At 40.8% G+C, this 18,530-nt stretch overlaps 1 protein-coding gene across 3 annotated transcripts in view; it reads left to right on the top strand.

Annotated features, from left to right (window-relative positions):
- Positions 1–18,530, top strand: part of RTN1 (reticulon 1) — a 351,234-nt gene that overhangs the window by 111,062 nt on the left and 221,642 nt on the right. The window contains exon 1 of one of the 3 annotated variants that reach the window (XM_053224513.1): positions 13,781–13,805. The exons of 1 other annotated variant lie outside the window; for it this stretch is intronic. In XM_053224513.1, the coding sequence (XP_053080488.1) occupies positions 13,796–13,805 (10 nt within the window). In that variant the 5' untranslated portion in view covers positions 13,781–13,795. Of the gene's footprint in view, positions 1–13,780; positions 13,806–14,383; positions 14,846–18,530 lie in introns of those variants that run through there. One more of the 3 variants, XM_027065842.2, reaches the window with a different exon arrangement.

Here is an 18,530-nt window from a genome sequence, read left to right as displayed (position 1 = left end):
AGGTATCTGTCTCAGAGTCCCTACATCTGTATTCTGGGAGGGATGAACATAGCCCATTAGAACCAGGGCTCCCAGCACCAAGATGGCAGCTTCCATTGTACTACAAGTTCACTGGAAGTATTGATGCTTCTAGCATATCTCAAGAAGGCTTTGCTTGGCTGCTGGTTTCTGGACAGAGTCCAAGAAAACCATAGACCTCTCTATGGGAGCAAAGTGCTAAGTCTAAGGTGGACCACAAATTCTGAGACCTATAGGGAAAAGAGGGATATATATTACATTAAGGGTTAGAGTTTTTTAGTAAAATTGAACAGTTACCATGAGTAGCTGGTTTCTCAAGTTGGCCATCAATGGTTTCAATTTCAGTGGGGCAAAAAAGGCTGCAGCACTATTTGGTTTCTGAAGGTGTCATTCACATAGAATGCAATGGGCATGGAGCTCCATGGACTATTTTTAATATAGTAACACTGGGGACAACATTGTATAAAAATAGATGTGGTCTCTAGTTATCAGGCAAAGTTTATAGTTCCTGAAACCACTTAGCTTGGTAGAGCTTTTGAAGGATGTAGATTGACAGATGTAGGTTCTGGGATTGTTCCATGATAATATTCATCCTTTAATAAGGGCCTCATTACTCCAGAGTTGATTGTTTTCCACTCTCTCTCCACTGGGGGCTTGTAAATGGCATAGTGCCTCACCTGCCCAAGTGCAAAGAGGAAGAGAATGTTGGAGTCAGGTTAGCTTAAGTGCCTCAGTTTAAGATGATCCTTAAGGAAGCCACCAAGTTTGAGAATAGTGAAGATACCTGAGCTGGTATTTAAGGGGGGCATTGAATCAGTTTCATCAGTAGGCACAGTAATCTGCACAGAGTCACAACTATTTCCACTTCGGTGACCCAAATGAACTGACTATTGAGAACTTCCTGAAACTCATTTAGAATGGCTTTATTCCAGACCAAACTGAGTAAGCTAAATGAAATTCGTGATCTAGGCCAAGACTAAGACATAGCTCTGGTGATTACCATTGAAACTTCCAGACCCAGTCAACCACATTTAGGCATCCTTCAAAATCCACCACAATTAAGCTGTGGATTATCCAAAATAGTCAAGCAGGAAACTGTAATTATTATCACTAGAGGCTTTTATCTCTAACCCTCTTGGATTGGAGGTTTATGAGGAAGTCTAAACTTTAAGGTAGCTGTGCTTAAGTTTATAGGTTAAAGATTTTAGCTAAAACTAAAGCCATGCCAAGAGGCTGGACAGATTCTTGTTTCTTTCGAAGGTATTTGGAAGGCTAAGGAGAAAGATTTTAGGAGAAATAAGAGAATTAGGTGATGGACTTCAGTTTTCAAAATATTTAGGAATTCAATGGCCTTCAATGTGGCCTTTAGCTGGGGGTGGTATTCCTCCATGCATATTTGGGGGGTAATGGGCAGAGTAGGTACTACTGACAGAACCCATGAGGTTAACTTCAGAGCTTTCAGGTACCAGAGTTGCATAAAAGCCTCTATCCCATGGGTGATAGATGTAGAGAGCAGAAAGCCAAGAAGTGAAAACCAATGACTTGGGTTTAACTGGGAAGTGGGTGGAGACATGCAAAGTAAAAGCAAGATGAAATGAAACTAGGAAAGGGCAAGTCACCAGAATTGAAGCCACATCTGAGGGAGAAACCAGGACAAGCAGGGATTGAAAGCTTAAATCTAAGCCAGTCCATTTCCATAAGGCAAATATTGGTCAAAGCCAGGACCCAGTATATTACAAGATCTCAAGGTGCCTGGTGGAGACATCTCAGAGTTGGGAAGGAGGAGCAGTGTCCCTTGAAGGAGGTGACCCTGCTTAGTCCAAAGGATCCCCAATGTGTCTTCTACTGGGACTCCACACTTCTTCCTTCATTTATACAGACATCATATATTAAGTACCTACTATGTGCTAGTCACTGCTATAAAACGTCCATATAAATCAGTGAGAAAAAAGACATCCAAGAACTCAGTGCTACCCTGTTCTACACAACATATAGGAAGAAATTCATTTTTACACAACCAAAATAACTCTTAGTCAGCATGTATCCATCTTCCCAATGCTCTTTTACATTGGCACTCTTGGCGGCGGGCCCAGCTGGTCAGCCAGCACTGCTGTTTCCTAGCATTTCCTAACCAAGCAGGGGCATCATTGCCTGTGGCTCTGCATTCATTGATTTTTATGGTGTTTCTTCAACTTGAAATTATTTCATGTTTTTGTTCTTGTTAGAGCAGCTACTTCAAGTCTTGAGAGCATTCATGCTTTATATATGTATGCTCAGGTGCAGTGTTAAATGCATCCTTATTTCTAATATAATTTAATTTTCAAAGTCCAACTTCCTACAACTGTGTGAAAACATATTCCACTAGTGGTAGTTGGAATGCTGGCATTATCAGTTGGGCTTTAGGCAAACCAATGTTTATTATTGATCAGAATCATCTTGAAGAGACACTAAAAACATTCCCTTTAGAATAATTTGAAACAATTTATTGAGTGCTGACTATATGTCAGGCACTGTGCTGACTATATCATAATAATAGTGTTTATAAAGAGCTCACTATATGTCAGACACTATGTTAAGGGCCTTATATTATCATGTCACTCAATATTCACAGCAGTCCTGTGAAGAACAGACTATTATTCCCATTTTTGAGTTGAGAAAACGGAGACGCAGAGAGTAGCTCACCTAAAGTCTCACAGCTAGACTGTGGCAGAGCTGGTATCCAAACTCAAACAGCCTGATTGCAGAGCTCATGCTCTTAACCCTAAATATATGACCCACTTCATGTAATGTTCACAATAATCCTATGAGGTCTGTCTACATTGTGACTGCTCTTTTACAGGTTATAACATCAATATTATAGATATTAGAAATGGGGCTTGGGGTGCCTGGGTGGCTCAGTTGGTTAAGCATCCGGCTGCAGCTGAGGTCATGATCTCACCCTTGTGGGTTCAAGCCCCGTGTCGGGCTCTGTGCTGACAGCTCAGAGCCTGGAGCCTGCTTCAGATTCTGTGTGTGTCTCTCTCTCTGCTCCTTCCCTGCCTGCTCTCTCTCTCTCTCTCTCAAAAATAAATAAACATAAAAAAATTTTTAGTAAAAAGAAAAGAAACTGAGGCTTTAAGGGAATCATTTGCCATCATCGAGTAGGTAGGTTTGGACCCAGGAAGTCCGATGCCACCATGCCCTTTTGCTCTTTCTTGCTATACTATACTGCCAGTATGTAATACAATTGGAATTTGAATCCCATCTGATTTCAGAATCCCTAACCAATCCAGTTCCAGTCAATCTCACACAGTTCTCTTTGTTTGTCTGTTTTGATTAATGATTTATACTAAGGTTTAGAAGCAGTGGGATAACTATTGTGCCATTTAACTCCACTGGAGTTATTGAGGAACTTTTAGAAACAGAATGTCTTAAGATGCTTTTTGTATGAAATCTTATGTTGATTATTCATTTGCCTTCCAGAGAGAGATATTAGAATGCCTTTGGTAAAGAGCAGTTAGAAAAGTCTTTGATAATATTGGAATTCTCCATTTGGAGAATTAGAGTCTAGCAGATCTGAGTAATAATGTGCTGTAATATTATAATAGAAATCAATTGGAAAAAGCGATACAAATTACAAATGTTAGGCTTACATGCAACCTTTCCTATCCTTCAGAAACTCTGCTATTGCCATCTTCATGCTTTAAAGATGACTCTGCCTTCTACTTCACTGAAAAGCTACAAGCTCTCTGACATGAAGCCTCCCTCATCTCCAGCTCAAACTTTTTCTCAATATTCATCTCTCTTGTGTTCTCTTTTCATTTCTGAAAAATAAGTCAATTTCCTACATTCTAAATTTAATCCTTGCTCTCAAGGGCCTGTACCAGGTTGGGGTCTTATGGAGAGACTAGATTGGGTAGGGTGTTTTCCTACACTAGATGGGAGCTGGCTAAATTCTAGGGGTGCACATGAGCTGTAGACCAAGAAGAAGGCCAATATCAGTATTGAAGGTAAGTAGTAAGCACCCACAGCAAGGAGAGACTTCAGGGCTACAGGGAAGCAGTCAAGATCCAAGAGAGGCAGGAAGAGACCAGAAAGTGGAGTTATGGTGGGTCCACCTAAAATGGTTTAAAACATAGGCAAGAACAATGGGAACTTCTTTGGGTGATGAGTATAGTAGGTGAAGAGAACCAGGTGCTCATTCTGTCCTTATCCACTGGCTTCTTCAATATCTCCTCCTTTTCTTGAATCTACAATTTTTCTTTCTATATTTTATCTTTCCTCTTAGCCTACACACTTTTTCTCTCCCTTTCCAAAAGGCACATTCCCTTAATCTCTTTATTTTTTAAGCAAGTGTCATCTTTCCCCCCACTTCCTTTCCAGTGGCCAAATTCAATGGTGAAATTCAGTTGCCAATTGAGTTATCATCACCATCAGGCATTAAATATTGTTGAAGATGCCCATACTTGAAACTCCTCCCTCAACTTTGCTCTCCCCCTACCTCCTTGGATGCTGATTTTTCTTCTTTGGGCTCTTAAATATGTATTTCTTTTTTTAATGTTTATTTCTTTATTTTGAGAGAGAGAGTAAGTGAGCAGGCGGGGGGGGGGGGAGGTGCAGAAAGAGGGAGAGAGAAAGAATCCTAAGCAGGCTCCATGCTGTCAGCTCAGAGTCCACTATAGGGATTGAACTCACAAACTGTGAGATGAGGACCTGAACAGAAACCAAGAGTCAGATGCTTAACCGACTGAGCCACCCAGACACCCCTAAATATGTTTTTCTTAAGGATATATTCTTGGCCCGTTTATTAGCCCTCTACTATCTCCCCTGGTATACCTATCCAACTGTATGACTTAGATTATCCTCTCTACCCAGGTGACACTTCAATCTGAATCACCAGCTTTGACCTTGATTGACCTTTCACATTTCAGTATCCAGATGGATACCTTCACTTGTGTCTCATCTGCACATTAAATTCTGTGTGGCCAAACATTAACTAATTATTCTTTCACAACCAGCTACTCTTCCTGTGTTTTTTAAAATTCCTGTTAATGATATTTATGAACTCTCCATTCCCCCAAATTCTAGACCTTTTGGTCAATCTTTACTCTTTCCATGTTTAATCAGCTATCAAATTCTGTTGATTGAAATATTTTTAATATATGTCCCCTAATTTCTATTTTTACTTCCTCTTTCTCAGTGTTCTTCATCAAAACAACTTTAATAGCCTGATAGCTGACCTTTCTACCATTAATTTTCTTCCCTTCCAAACCACTTGAGTTGCTACTCTCTTTTCCTGAATAACATCTGTCATACCTCTCATTAAGACTCTTACCTTTAAAAAAAATCTAAGCATCTTAATATAGCATTCTAATTCCTTCACAATCTGAGACCAACCAATTTTTCTATTTTTATTTCTGACTTTGTCAAACCTTTGCTCTAGAAAAACAGACTTATTCTTCTCTGTAAGTGTCCTATAATTTCTCTCTCCCAGGCCCTTATTGTTTCTTAGACCAGAATGATCTCTAGTCATCAGCTCCTCATGTACAAATCCTACAACTTTCAAAGCCTACCTCAAATACTTATCCCATGTAGCTTTTTTGACCTCTCCAGATAGCAGTAATCTTTATGTCTTCTGGTTTATCATATGACTTTATCTGTACCTTGTTCCTAGTGCTTATCACCTTCTGCTTTGGATTTTGATTATTCACATGCTCATTTTATTATCTCCATGATTTGATTGTACACGTATTGAAAAACGGATTCATCTTTGTATTCCCAAAGTGCCTGGTATAAACATTTGAACAAATTTGATTGGACTCACCAGATATTCCATGTACTTCTTTATATTTTCCAGGATACTTTGCCATTAGACTTGGGGCATGTAACTAGTTCTGGCAAGTACTCTGTAAGGAGTTATGTGTAACACTTGGAGTTTGACATATTTGGGAACAGATGAGAATTCTCCACTCCTTCTCCCTTCTTATCCTTCTGTGACAGTTTACAAGCCCATGTGTTCCAGCTACAACTTGGTGGAGTTTCTATGTATGAGTCTCTGATCGTGTAGATCAGGGCTTCCTCTGAACTGTACTAGTTGTGTGTCTAAGCCTCTGAGATTTCAGAATTAATACTTTACTGCAGCATAGCCTGTCTTAGCCTGACAAATAGAGGAAGTATTCAGTACATTTATGAATGAACAAATGAAGGTGTCTATTGAATAAATTGTGTCGGTGGAATTGCTCAAGAAGCATGATCCACAGCCCGTAGGAGGTTCCAGTTTCATAGGTGTCTGCACAAAAAAGGCAATATCATCAGATTGTAAGTAGTCAACCGTTTGATATCATTCTTCCTACAAATATCTTATAAACCTTTTGCTTTAAAAAATTCATTTTGTAGTTTACTTTGTATGTAGTTTCGTGGTTTGTTTTCTTTTGGGGGGGTGTAGCAAAATTTGAAGTTAGGTATTAGACATGCTTGCTCATTGAAAGCTAACATGAAGTTTTCTTGATGCAGTCAAATGCATAATCCTTATCTTCCTCTGGTTTATCAACAGCCTATAGCATTTCTTTAATGAATTGATTTTTGATGCTTAAAACGACTTTACATGAAAAATTTATAAGCAAAACTTACTAGTATCCAAAGGATGCTGGTTGTTTACCTTTGAGATATTTAATATAACTTTTTTTTCTTAGAGTATTCAGAAAAGATGAAAAAAGTTTAGGAAGAAAATAAATGTTTTCACAATCCCAGAGATAACTTCGGTTACAATATTACAATCTGTAAGGCTTGGTGAGCAGGGTTATAGTTTGTTGAAATGAATTCATCCCAGAAGAAGTTAAGCATATTCCTCTGACTCTCAAGGGCATGCCATTGCAATTCTGTGGGCTGTCTTCCCTGGGCAGGGCAAAATGCTTTGGCTCTTGACTTCTCCCCTTATCAAAATCTAAGCTAAACTTAGTAAAGCTGTCTGGTAATTCACTATGAGATGTCAGTACTATGAATGCCAAGTTATCATTTCTGGGGATACTGCCATTTACAACAGTGCTGACCTGACAAATTTATAAAGTCAAAATGTTGAATTTCCAATACCAATTACAGGCTAGAGTAGAAGCAACTTTTGGCAGAAAGATCTATCTAAACTCTCCACAGTTAAGCTGCATAAGAAGTTATAATTCTGTTAAAGAATAACATTATTTCATGCATCACCAGTTAGTTAACCTACAATGTGATATTAGTTTCAGGTATAGAATTTACTGATTCTGAGACACAGAGTTTTGGTGGTCCCATCTGCTCTACGACACCAGTGGTCAAACTTGTGTTACAGTATATATGGAATCTTAAATATGGTCTGGCTCTGGGCACTTTTACATCAGTATTCCCCTCAACTCTTCTTGGAACTCTCATGTAAACTTAAGCCAAGTAATGTTTCAGGACCCCACTTACAGTGGAGTTCCTGCCAGTCCCTAACTTTGATGAAAAAGCAGCTTTAAGGATAAAGAGCTTCAAGCAAGGAGGGAGAGAAAACAATTTCTCCTCAGACTGACTAACCCCACGGAAGCCCCAGGGATCCGGGATTTCTTAACGTATTTGTCAGGCTCAAAGATGAGGCCATGCCAGTTCGTAAAGACTACAGACTCTTGGAAGATGGTATGACACTTTCCTCAGGATATATTGGGGCCATATGAATAAGACCAGTGTCCTTTAAACTGGAACTAACCCCATAACTGTGGCCCAACCATGAATCTGGAGTTTCACTAATTACCATTTAAAGTTAAAAGAAAACTGGTTTTGCCTAATGCTCCTACTGAGCTGTCCAGGGTTCTGACTTCCACACAGGCCATCAGTACCTTTCTCATCCTGGTCTTCATGCTGATGATTTTGCTTCAGACTCAGAATACTTTGGATGTAGTCTGTAATTACTAATCTTGAATACCTCTGTGGTCTATATTGAGCTCTATAGTGGCATAAGAGCTCTGCTGGGCTCTTGTCAATGGCATACTATGTGCAAACTGAAAAATTGATTATACTATGTGAGGACTTTACATTTGGAGAGCTTAAGTCATAGAGTCAGAAGGCTTAGACTTCAGTAACGGCTGCTTTAGCCTTGTGACTTTAATAAAATCTCTGAAGTTTGTTCAGAACCTTAGTTTTCTCATTATCCCTGCACAATAAAATGTGATGAATATCTGCAACATAAATGACAAAAATACAAAACAAAGAGCATTTAAAAATATTTAAGGAAAAATACCTGATTGGAAAAGTAAACACTGGACACAAAAGGCAATTCACAAAATAAGAAAAACAAATTACCCACATGGTATATAAAGATTAATTCAAAGTGTACCTAAACATAAGATGTAAAACTATGAAAATCTTAGAAGAAAATTTAGCTGTAAATCTTTTGACCTAGGATTAGGCAATGGTTTCTTAGATATGACACCAGACCATAAGCAACAAAAGGGAAAATAGATGAATTGGACTTCATAAAAAGTAAACATGTTTGTGCTGCAAAGGATGCCATCAAGAAAGTAAAAAAGACAATTCACAGTCTGGGAGAAAAAAAATTGCAAATCATATATCTGATAAAAGACTTATATCCAAAATTAGAAAGAACTTTTACAACTAAATAATAAAAGACAAATAACCCAATTCAAAAATAAGCATAGGAATGAGCAGACATTTCTCCAGAGTCTGAAGCTATACCAATGGCCAAGAAGCACATGAAAAGATGCTGAATGAACATCATTAGCTATCAGGGAAATGCAAATCAAAACCACAATGTGATATTACTTCACACCCACTAGGATGGCTGTAATAAAAACAAGAAGATAATGACAAGTGCTGAGAAGGAGGTGAACAAATTGAAACCCTTACACATTGCCAACAGGATTTTTAAATGGTGCAGTTAATTTGGAAAACAAAATTAAAAATTGACAATTCCTCAAACAATGAAACACAGAGACCCTATATGACCCAGCAGTTCTAATCCTAGGTACCTATGCAAGATGAAAGAAAACATGCTCGCAAAAAAACTTGTACAAAAACATTTATAGCAGTAGAAACAACCTAACTGTCCATCAACTGATGAGTGGTTAAACAAATTATAGTGTAAACATACAGTATAAGAGAATCCATACAAAAAAAGGAATAAAGTACTGATCTGTGCTATAACGTAAGTGAACCTTGAAAACATTATACTAAGGAAAATAAGCCAGTCACAAAAGGGCACATATGGTATGATTTCATTCAAATGGAGTGTCCAGACTAGGCAAAGTTATGGAGTCAGAAAGTAGATTAGTGATTGCCTAGGACTGGATTTAGATTGTGGGGATGGAGGGCGACTGCTAATGGGCACAAAGTTTCTTTTTGGAGAGATGAAAATGTTTTCTAGTTGATCGTGATAATGGTTGCAGAACTATGTGGATATACTTAAAATCATTGAATTAGACACTTTATATTGTACGCAAGTTATATCTCAATAAAGCTATTATTGAAACAAAAAAAATACAAATTACCAAAAGCGCATTTGAAATCTCCTAATTCATTGGTCATCACATTAGTATAAAACTTACTGTGAAGATACCATATCTCTCATCAGATTTTGGAAATTAAAAGTATGCATGTGTGTGTACTCAATGAGATCTGTTTACAAACTGCAAAGAACTATTCAATTTACTTCCATAATGTATATTTTGGTCTTTCTCCTCAAGCTCAGAACGTCTTAAAAGGTGTTTTGTGAGTCCAAAGCATGGAGAATTCATGTTACAGATCTCCTAATTCATAATTTCACCCAAAGAGAAAAAAAAAACTTTCCAGATTTGTTCAAAGGCACAAATTCTATAAGGAAACCAAAACTGGGTTTAGTGAAAAGTGATCAAGTCTCTTCTTTCCATCCCTACTAGAGGACATTAGAAGCATCTATTTTTTTTTTTTTAATTTTAACGTTCTTATTTATTTTTGAGACAGAGAGAGACAGAGCATGAATGGGGGGAGGGGCAGAGAGAGAGGGAGACACAGAATCTGAAACAGGCTCCAGGCTCTGAGCTGTCAGCACAGAGCCCGACGCGGGGCTCGAACTCACGGACCGCGAGATCATGACCTGAGCCGAAGTCAGAGGCTTAACCGACCAAGCCACCCAGGCGCCCCAGAAGCATCTATGTTTTATCCCCATGGATGGCAGAGTAACAGCAGCCACTTCCTATGGACAGAAGGAGCCCAATGCATTCCAAATGCATTGTGAGACATTGTGAGTGTTGTAGTGGAGAAAACACAGCGGTCTTGTGCACCAGCCTATGGTCTCTATAAATTAGTTTCAATCTAAGTATTCTTTCACTGCAGTAGGAAATGGAGAACTGTTTTCCATATGAAATTCAAGAGCTTCCACTCATTGCGGTAGAGTAAAACCCATGTTGCAAAATGAGCTAGATGCTATAGACAAAATGAGCTTTGAACCAATCCCACACACAATGATTTCAGAAAAATCTGAGGCTGCAGAATGAGTCTCATCTTGAGTCAAACACTTTATCTTACTAAATCAATGGGAGTGATTTCACAGTTGCATTTTTTTCTAAAAAGTTTCAAAAGTAGAGCCCTTGGCTTGGGTGCTAATAAACATATATAATCCAGAGAAGGAAAATACTTGGTATGTATTGCCATATCTCCTTCACTTGCCTGCATGTAGATATTATCTTTCTAGGCACTTTTTCCTACTGAATCCGAACATGGCCTAAGACTCTCAGCACAGTGCCCCAAGCACTCATTACTAATCAGTCAATGAATTGTATTTGCCATTCCTGATATAGGCTATTCCAAGTTGAGATGAATTTGTGTGTGTGTGTTACCCAACTACTTGAAAGAATCTTTGAAGGGGACACCTGGGTGACTCAGTTGGCTGAGGATCTGGCTCTTGATTCCAGCTCAGGTCATGATCCCAGGATTGTGGGATCAAGCCGTGCATCAGGCTCCACGCTGAGTGTGGCGTCTGCTTAAGATTCTCTCTCTCTCTCTCTCTCTCTCTCTCTCTCTCTCTCTCTCCCTCTGCCCCTCTCCCTCATGATCTCTCTCTCTCTCTCTCTCTCTCTCTAAAATAATAAAAACAGAAGCATTGAAATATATTTATTTTTATGTAAGGTTTGCCTTTCAGAATTATAGGACCTACACGTAGAAACAGACCAATGGTCACTCAATATAGGGGAACATTTCTCATCTAATTTGATTTAAATGCCTTTAAATTTGTTTGAAATGAACTCTTTGATTCTTTGGCTTTGACTCTTTCATCTTTGCAAATATAAATACCCAGGCAGAGCTTTTACCATTATAAGCCATTCTCTGGAAGTAATTTGGCATGTGCTGTTATACCTTAATAATATAACTACTTATGTCAACCCATTTGGTGCGCCCCCCCCCCCAACCCAGTGCAGAAGATACTATTAAAATATCTAGGTTACAGTTAAGGAAACTGAGGCACAGAACTCTTATGTAACTTTAATATTGAAGCCGGAAAGGGTTTCATATTGGTTAAAGTTTGTTACTTGTAGTGCTCCTTTTGCATACTCCATGCTCCCTTTCCCCATGATATAAGAGTTGGTCTAAGTTAAGAAGCTAGTGTTAAATAAATGCTCTTCACTAGATTCCTTCTTTTGAAATAATGAACAAAACTTCTTTTCCAGAAAACAATAGCAGGAGACAAAACCTGACAGTTCTTTTGTCTCGACTCTTCTTGCCCAGAATTCTTTAAAAGTGCCAACCTTATTTTTTTTTGTATCAAAAGCATGTTAGAGCAATTCATAACTTAGAGCAACTATGCAAGCCCTGCAATTCCACAGTCGACTGTATCATGCCCATAAATCTTCAAAGTAGTCAAGCTTTGTCAGTCTGCAAGGGTGCAAATATAACATTGATAAACATTGGTAAATTCACACCAAAGCACAAACCTGAGGGGCACCTGGGTGGCTCAGTCAGTCAAGTGTCCTACTCTTGGTTTGGCTCAGGTCATGATCTCATGGTTTGTGAGTTTGAGCCCCACATCGGGCTCTGTGCTGACAGTGTGGAGCCTGCTTGGGATTCTCTCTCTCCCTCTCTCTCTCTGCCCCTCCCCTGCTCATTCTCGCTCTCTCTCTTTCTCGCTCAAAAATAAACTTAAAAAAAAAAACCCAAAAACACAAACTTGAAGATTTCTTCACCCAAATAGACGATGATTTGTGTATATCCAGAGGAAGAACCTAAAACATAAAGATAGTTGTGAAAATTGCTAAAACAGAAACAGCGAATGCACCTCTTTTCAGCAAGGCAAAATAGAATTATTTATTAAAATAAAATTTCCATCAAATTGGAAATGAAAATGGAAATTTTCAGTCACAATGGAAATTTTCAATTTCCTCTAACAAGTAAAATCTAAATATACTTAACTGGCTATTTTCTCCTCACATTCTCAGAGTACTGATTAGCATCTGATGAAATATGGAAAATAATTAGAATCATATTCCCAAATTATTTATCTATTTAGGCACAAGGAAGCTAAGGGGCTTGTGTTGCTATTGCAGTTTTTTAATGATGACTTTCATGAGTGTTTCTCAGGGAAATAAAATAACATATTCTGTGTAATTCTGTATGAAACTGCCCTACCAGAACAATTCTCAAATATTCAGTACCCATTGATAACCACTTAATGTTATAGAGTTAGAGCTTTCTGTGTTCTTGGCATGTTATAATAAAACTGGGAAATTCCCTTCTGGTATCTCTGATGGCTTCAAGGGGTTCTAAACAATAGATTTGAAAAAAATCTCACAAGTGCCCCCTGATTACACAACAGGATTAAGCTACACAGAAAGACCGCAGTGGAATAGCTTTTTGTCTTAAAGATTTCTTAAACAGGCTTGTTTTACCCATGGAAAGATTTCAAAAACCACGATGATTCATGATAACCAAGAATTTTTTGGTTGTTGTTGTTGGAGGGGGTGATTTTTTATAGCTTTATTGAGGTAAAATAGATATCCACTAAATTGCACATATTTATAGTAAACAATTTGATGAGTTATGACATGTATACACCTATGAAGCTATCACCATAATCAAGATTATGAACATGTCCAGCATAATTTTTGCAGATAACAGTAATGTAAAATTTTCGTGATCATCATATCCCCAGGAACATCTGGCACTAGTAGGCCATATCTGTGGTCTACTGAGTGAATACATTTTCTCTAATTTGTTGTCACTGAACATCTTTTGAACAATAGTGTACTAGAAGAACAAAGAGTTGGACAGAATCCAGGCTTTTAATTTTCAGCATTTTTGAAGAGCATCTGAGTAGCCTTTGAATATAAAAATCAACAGGTGGAGACCCTTGACAGGCCTATGGTGGCTTAGCAGTCCCACAAAGCCTCAAGCAGTTCTAGCCCTACCATTTTTAGAGAAGAAGCAGTGGATAAGCCTATTCCTCTACCCTGTGTGTTGGCTTGAACCTTATTTTTTTCCAGCTTCATCATTTTGTAGACCATTTATGAACCAATAGCGCACAAGTTTTGTTTGAAAAGATGGGTCAAAATATGGGAATGACACATTATAAGCCAACTCCTCTGAGTTTTGTTTTTTCTCATGTATCGTTCCACCTTGTCAGAGACAGCTGTAAAAGAAAACAAAAAGAAGCAAGGTTCCTGAGATGTCCACGTTCTCAAATGAAATAGACTGCGCAGACAGCTGATAATCAGTATGGCTTTGGCTCAGTGTTTCTGAAAGGAAGCGTAGCTGCTTTTTGTCCTGCCTAGTGACATCCTATTTGCTTTCGTTGCGGGTACGGATGAGGTCTGGTAAGCTTTTTTCTGGGACTCTCCTCATAGTTCTTTCCTGTACTCCGCTGTGTTCAGCCCCGTTCTGGAAACAACAGTTTTTAAGAACGCGGTATTTAACTTCGGGGTTGCAGTTGCCTCTGCCAACACCCATCTTCACCCCTCCCCGCGCAGCCCCACATCCCCTCCACCGCTGAGACTGGTCACCCTCAGAACCGTGGCCTTGAGGTCTCTAAGCTTCCCTTCTTTGCCTCAGGTCCCAAGACGCCAGTCCGGGCTTAACTTTAGGAGTTGGGAGGGCAGCTTGCCTAATCAGTCACGCTTCAGCTGGGGACTGCTTCTACCTGCTCATCTTCTCCTTGGATTCAAGGAAGACTCGAGTGGATGTGGCACATCCCCTAATCTGGGCCTGCCACTAGCAGGCCGGGGGCTGACGTGGGCCGAGGGAGCCCAGGACCAGGCAGGCCATTTCCACCTGCGTAATAACAGGCTTGGGAGTAGCGAGGCGGTGGCGGCGGCGGCGGCGGCGGCGGCGGCGGCGGCGGCGGCGGCTGGAGTAGGAGGAGGAGCGCAGGCAGCGGCCGCGGCGGGGCCGGGAGGAAGAGGAGGGGGAGGAGGAGGAGCTGAAGCGGGGAGAGCGGCAGCCAGCGGCTCCGCCGGAGTTGCAGCAGCAGCGGCGGCGGCGGCGGCGGCGCTGACACCGCAGCCTCCCCGAGCCCCGAGTCCAGGCGGGGGCAGCAGCAGGGAGCGCCCGGCCGCCCCAGGCACCGCACCTCGGCCCCGCCACACCGCCGTCGCCGCGCCGGGGGCACCGCCAGCCATGGCCGCGCCGCCCGATCCCCAAGACGAGCTGCTGCCGCTGGCAGGCTCCGGGTCCCAGTGGTTCGGGGACCGGGGGGAGGGGGAGAAGGAAGCCGTGACGCCGACAGGGGCCAAGCCGGCGCCGCAGGCTGGGGAGCCCGGCCGGGGGCTGGGCGCTGGGGCCGGGGACGCGGCGCCGCGGGAACTGGACTCGGGCCCCGCCCGGCCGCCGCCCGTTGCCATGGAAACTGCATCCACAGGTAAGGCGGGCGACGGGCGCCGCTGCCCCGCAAATGGCGTCGGGGACCCGGGTCCCCCAGCCGGTCCCCTGCTCCGCAGCTCGGCTCTGCACCTCGCTCGCGCTCTCTACCTGGAGCACCAACCTCAGCCCTGCTTCGTCGCCACGGGCGACTGAATATTGGCGGACTGTAGAAAACAGGAATTCTTTTTTTCTTCCAAATGCTCCGAAGAAGTCAAAATACTATTAATTCTTTTTATGTCGTTATCATTGTTATCTGGGCTTTAAAAATTGTCCTCAGGGGCAAACGGCAGCATCCTGGCTGCCGGCGCGCCCGCGTACAAGTTTCTTCCTTCCGCCAAGGGGTTGGGGGCCGGAGGGCCCGCCCGGCCAGTTGCGATGATTTTCTGGGGCGTGTTTGCGCTCCGCGTGCGCGCGGGCTCCCGGGGACGCTGACAACAAAGCGACGGGCAGGCCGGCTGCCGCTACACCGGGCTCGGTCCCGGGCAGGGATGTGGCTTAAGTCTTCCTTACCCCTTCCCTCCACACATCGCCACACCCTACTCCCTCCCAGTCCCCTCTCCCGGCCTCCACCTCCTCCTCCTCCTCGCCCCAGAAAACAGAAACCCCAAGGTGTTTGTGTCTCTTTCTGGAGGGGCAGCGTTGCTAGAGGGTTGGGAGTTGTGGCTGCCCCCGCCCACAACCTTTCCTTCCTAACTGCCCAGATGCCCCCATCTTGCAGGAAGCATTATTGAAACTTGGAACCCCTAAGAGCGGCCGGCCTGGCTGCGGTGTGAGAGGGCTTGAGTGGTGGTGGTGAGTGGACGAGGTACAGTTTACAGGCAGTATGGACGGCCCGGGCATTTGGAAATTGCCCTGGGCTCGGCCCCCCTCAGCCTGACTCCCCCTTTCGAGAACCGGAGCGCTTGGGTGCCCAGCTGGGACCAGGGCCTTGGAGCATCCCGGCCAAAGGATGCGGGAGGCGAGCTTTGAGTAAGGGCTGCCGGCCTGGGCAGCCCTGTGTTTCCAGGCAGGAGGTTCGAGAGGGGCCGTGTTGTGTTGTTTTCTGAAAAAGCTTTGTTGTAGTGGAATGGGAGTTGTGTAGATTTGGACACGTAGCCCTTGAGGATCTGGGGTGATGGGTGCTTCCGGAGGAAGGAAAGGGGGTGGGATTGGCCTGCGTGCTTTTGGCAGCCGATTTAGGGGAACCCCTTTCTGAAGCCAGCAGCTCTCGTAAGGGTCAGGTGGAGTGCATTAGGTAGTCTTAACTCTGATCTAGTTAGTATAGAGATTTGAGCTGAGGAAAGGAGGTTTGGGGAATGCGTTAACTAAAACATAAACATTCTGATGGAAAGAGAAAAAATGGGGACCATAATCAGAAAAAAAAAAAAAAAGAAAAGGAAGAAAATAAAACTCTATTTGTCTTATATTGATTGTTAACTCAGGCTGTGGGGGTGGGAAAGATTTAAGACTGGGAAAGACTGCCTGGCCTCTCTCAACTTCTTCATCTGAATGAAAAGAAAACAAAACTCTTTATAATTGCAAAGGAAGGTAGAAAAAGATAATAGACAAAGGGAGGCACCTTTTTTTTTTGTTGGTTTACCATTATCATTCTTGTAACTCATAGTTCAGAACCTTTATCCACTGTCATCAAAGTTAATTATTTCTTTTTAAATATTGCCCACCTCCCATTAGTGTCCCCAAGGTTAGGGGAACCGGGGAAAGGAAGCTAAGTGCCCTGTGTTCAGTAACTTACTATACACTAGAATGAGTTGCTATATATATGCTTAGGAGAACTCCTGTCACAAAGCAGGCATTTGTAAGTTTTAACATTATTATTATAGAAATTTAGAGAAATATTTTGCTTTGTTGAATGTGTTGGGGGTTTCCTATCCTAGACCATAAATACACTAATAAAATAGAACATGATGATTCTAAGTTTGGATGGGAGGAGAATGAAGGGAGGGAAAAGGCGTACATACTTTGCATATTTACATAGAAAAATTTTAGTTTATTATCACTGCTTGAAGGAATGTCTCATATAGTTGTTGATTGTTTAATGTTTTAAATCCTTATGTTTCATATTTCCTATACTGGAGAGACTACTATAAGAGACCTAGATGCTAGACATGATATCTAAATAAACAACTAGGTCGTGAAAAATACAAACAAAATCTGGGCCAGCTTCCTTGTCTGTTATTATGACAGTTTTAACCTATAAGCAAAGTCAGTAAGTACATCTTTAACTTTATCAAAGACAAAATCTAGAAGAAGCCTATTACACTGATTTACTTTTTTAAAAGAATGGTGCTCTTTGGGACTCAAACTAAGAAGTAATTTAGACTTTGAGCATGAGGCACTGTAAACAGATTTTGTTTCTTTTACAGATAGAATTATAAAGTGTAAGACAGATACTGATATTTTAAAAGCTTTTTTTTTTCTGAAAAACACCACTAATCATGCCATCTGGACAGAAATTCTGTTATTTATTTTTATACATTGATGGTAATTAAAGTTCCTAAAGAAACATTTCCAAAAATATTTCTTAGTAATGTCCTGCAATGAATGTGTTTAAACATCACTAAAACTGCACTGTAGTTTCTAGTATTCTCATTGCTTCCGTCCCTTTTGTGGATTGGACATGTTCTTAAAAAAAGTAATTCTTTTAAAGCTACAATTTTTCATGTCTAAAATTGATAACGGGCATGCAAAATGATGTCTCTTGCCAAGGGAACATTTAATACACCGTGTGTAGGCTACAACATGTTAGAGTTGTTAAATCATGAATCAGTGCCATCATCTAATAACTTTATACAAAGGATGGTGAGAGCAACTGTTTTGTTTTTTCATGATCAGTTATTTTATTCCTGGAAACCATTCAAAAGGAGCATACAATAACACAAGGATAGAAGAATGGCCCTTTGTTTAAAGGAAGAATTTAAAATAGAACATTTGAGCAAAATGCAGTGGTAAGAAGTTAACTCATGGTTGCTTTGGAAATTAACTCATTGACCGCTTCATGCATGCAAGGCAAAATGAAGAACAGAATGGAGAGTGGTCCAGATAAATAAATATGATTTCCTTCTGTAATATTGACTTATAGATAATTTGACTTAAATTACTAGATGATTGGAGAGGGAGAGAAGAGAGAAAGATTTTTACTTTACTTGGATCGCAGTGCTCATAAATTTACATTTTTCAAATGCTCATTGTGATACTCTATGGGAAAAACTATAAATTGTCTATCATGATTTAAATAACTTCAGAGTTTTTATATATCCTGTGTTCTGTTTAATATAGTAAATTATACCATATACATTACTGATCGTCTTCTAAAATTCACATGGAGGCTGGATTGACTGTCTTAACCTGTGGGTGTGTTTGATAGATGTGTGTACATTTTTTATTTGGAGTCATTCCCAGTAATCCCCTTCAGAAGGTGTAAATTTCAGTTTTCTGTTTTCTTTCATCTTTTGAGAAAGCTACAGTTCTGTTGAAATGAGAAGAAACACTGCACATGCTTTTACAATATTTCACAGAACATGTAAGAAGAATAAAAGAATTTATTTTTCAGTTTTTATTAGCATTCTGGTTCAAATAAAAGAGTTTCTAATGTAATTTATTTCTCTGGACATAGTCTCTGGTTATAATCAGTATTTCTGCTAGAAAGTATGTATATGTCCTTTCATATAGGGAATTCAAATCAG

The sequence above is a fragment of the Acinonyx jubatus genome, chromosome B3 (assembly GCF_027475565.1).
Source record: "Acinonyx jubatus isolate Ajub_Pintada_27869175 chromosome B3, VMU_Ajub_asm_v1.0, whole genome shotgun sequence".
NCBI lineage: Eukaryota > Metazoa > Chordata > Mammalia > Carnivora > Felidae > Acinonyx > Acinonyx jubatus.
Note: the sequence above shows the minus strand (reverse complement) of the source record. Positions and strands in the feature narration are given on the sequence as shown.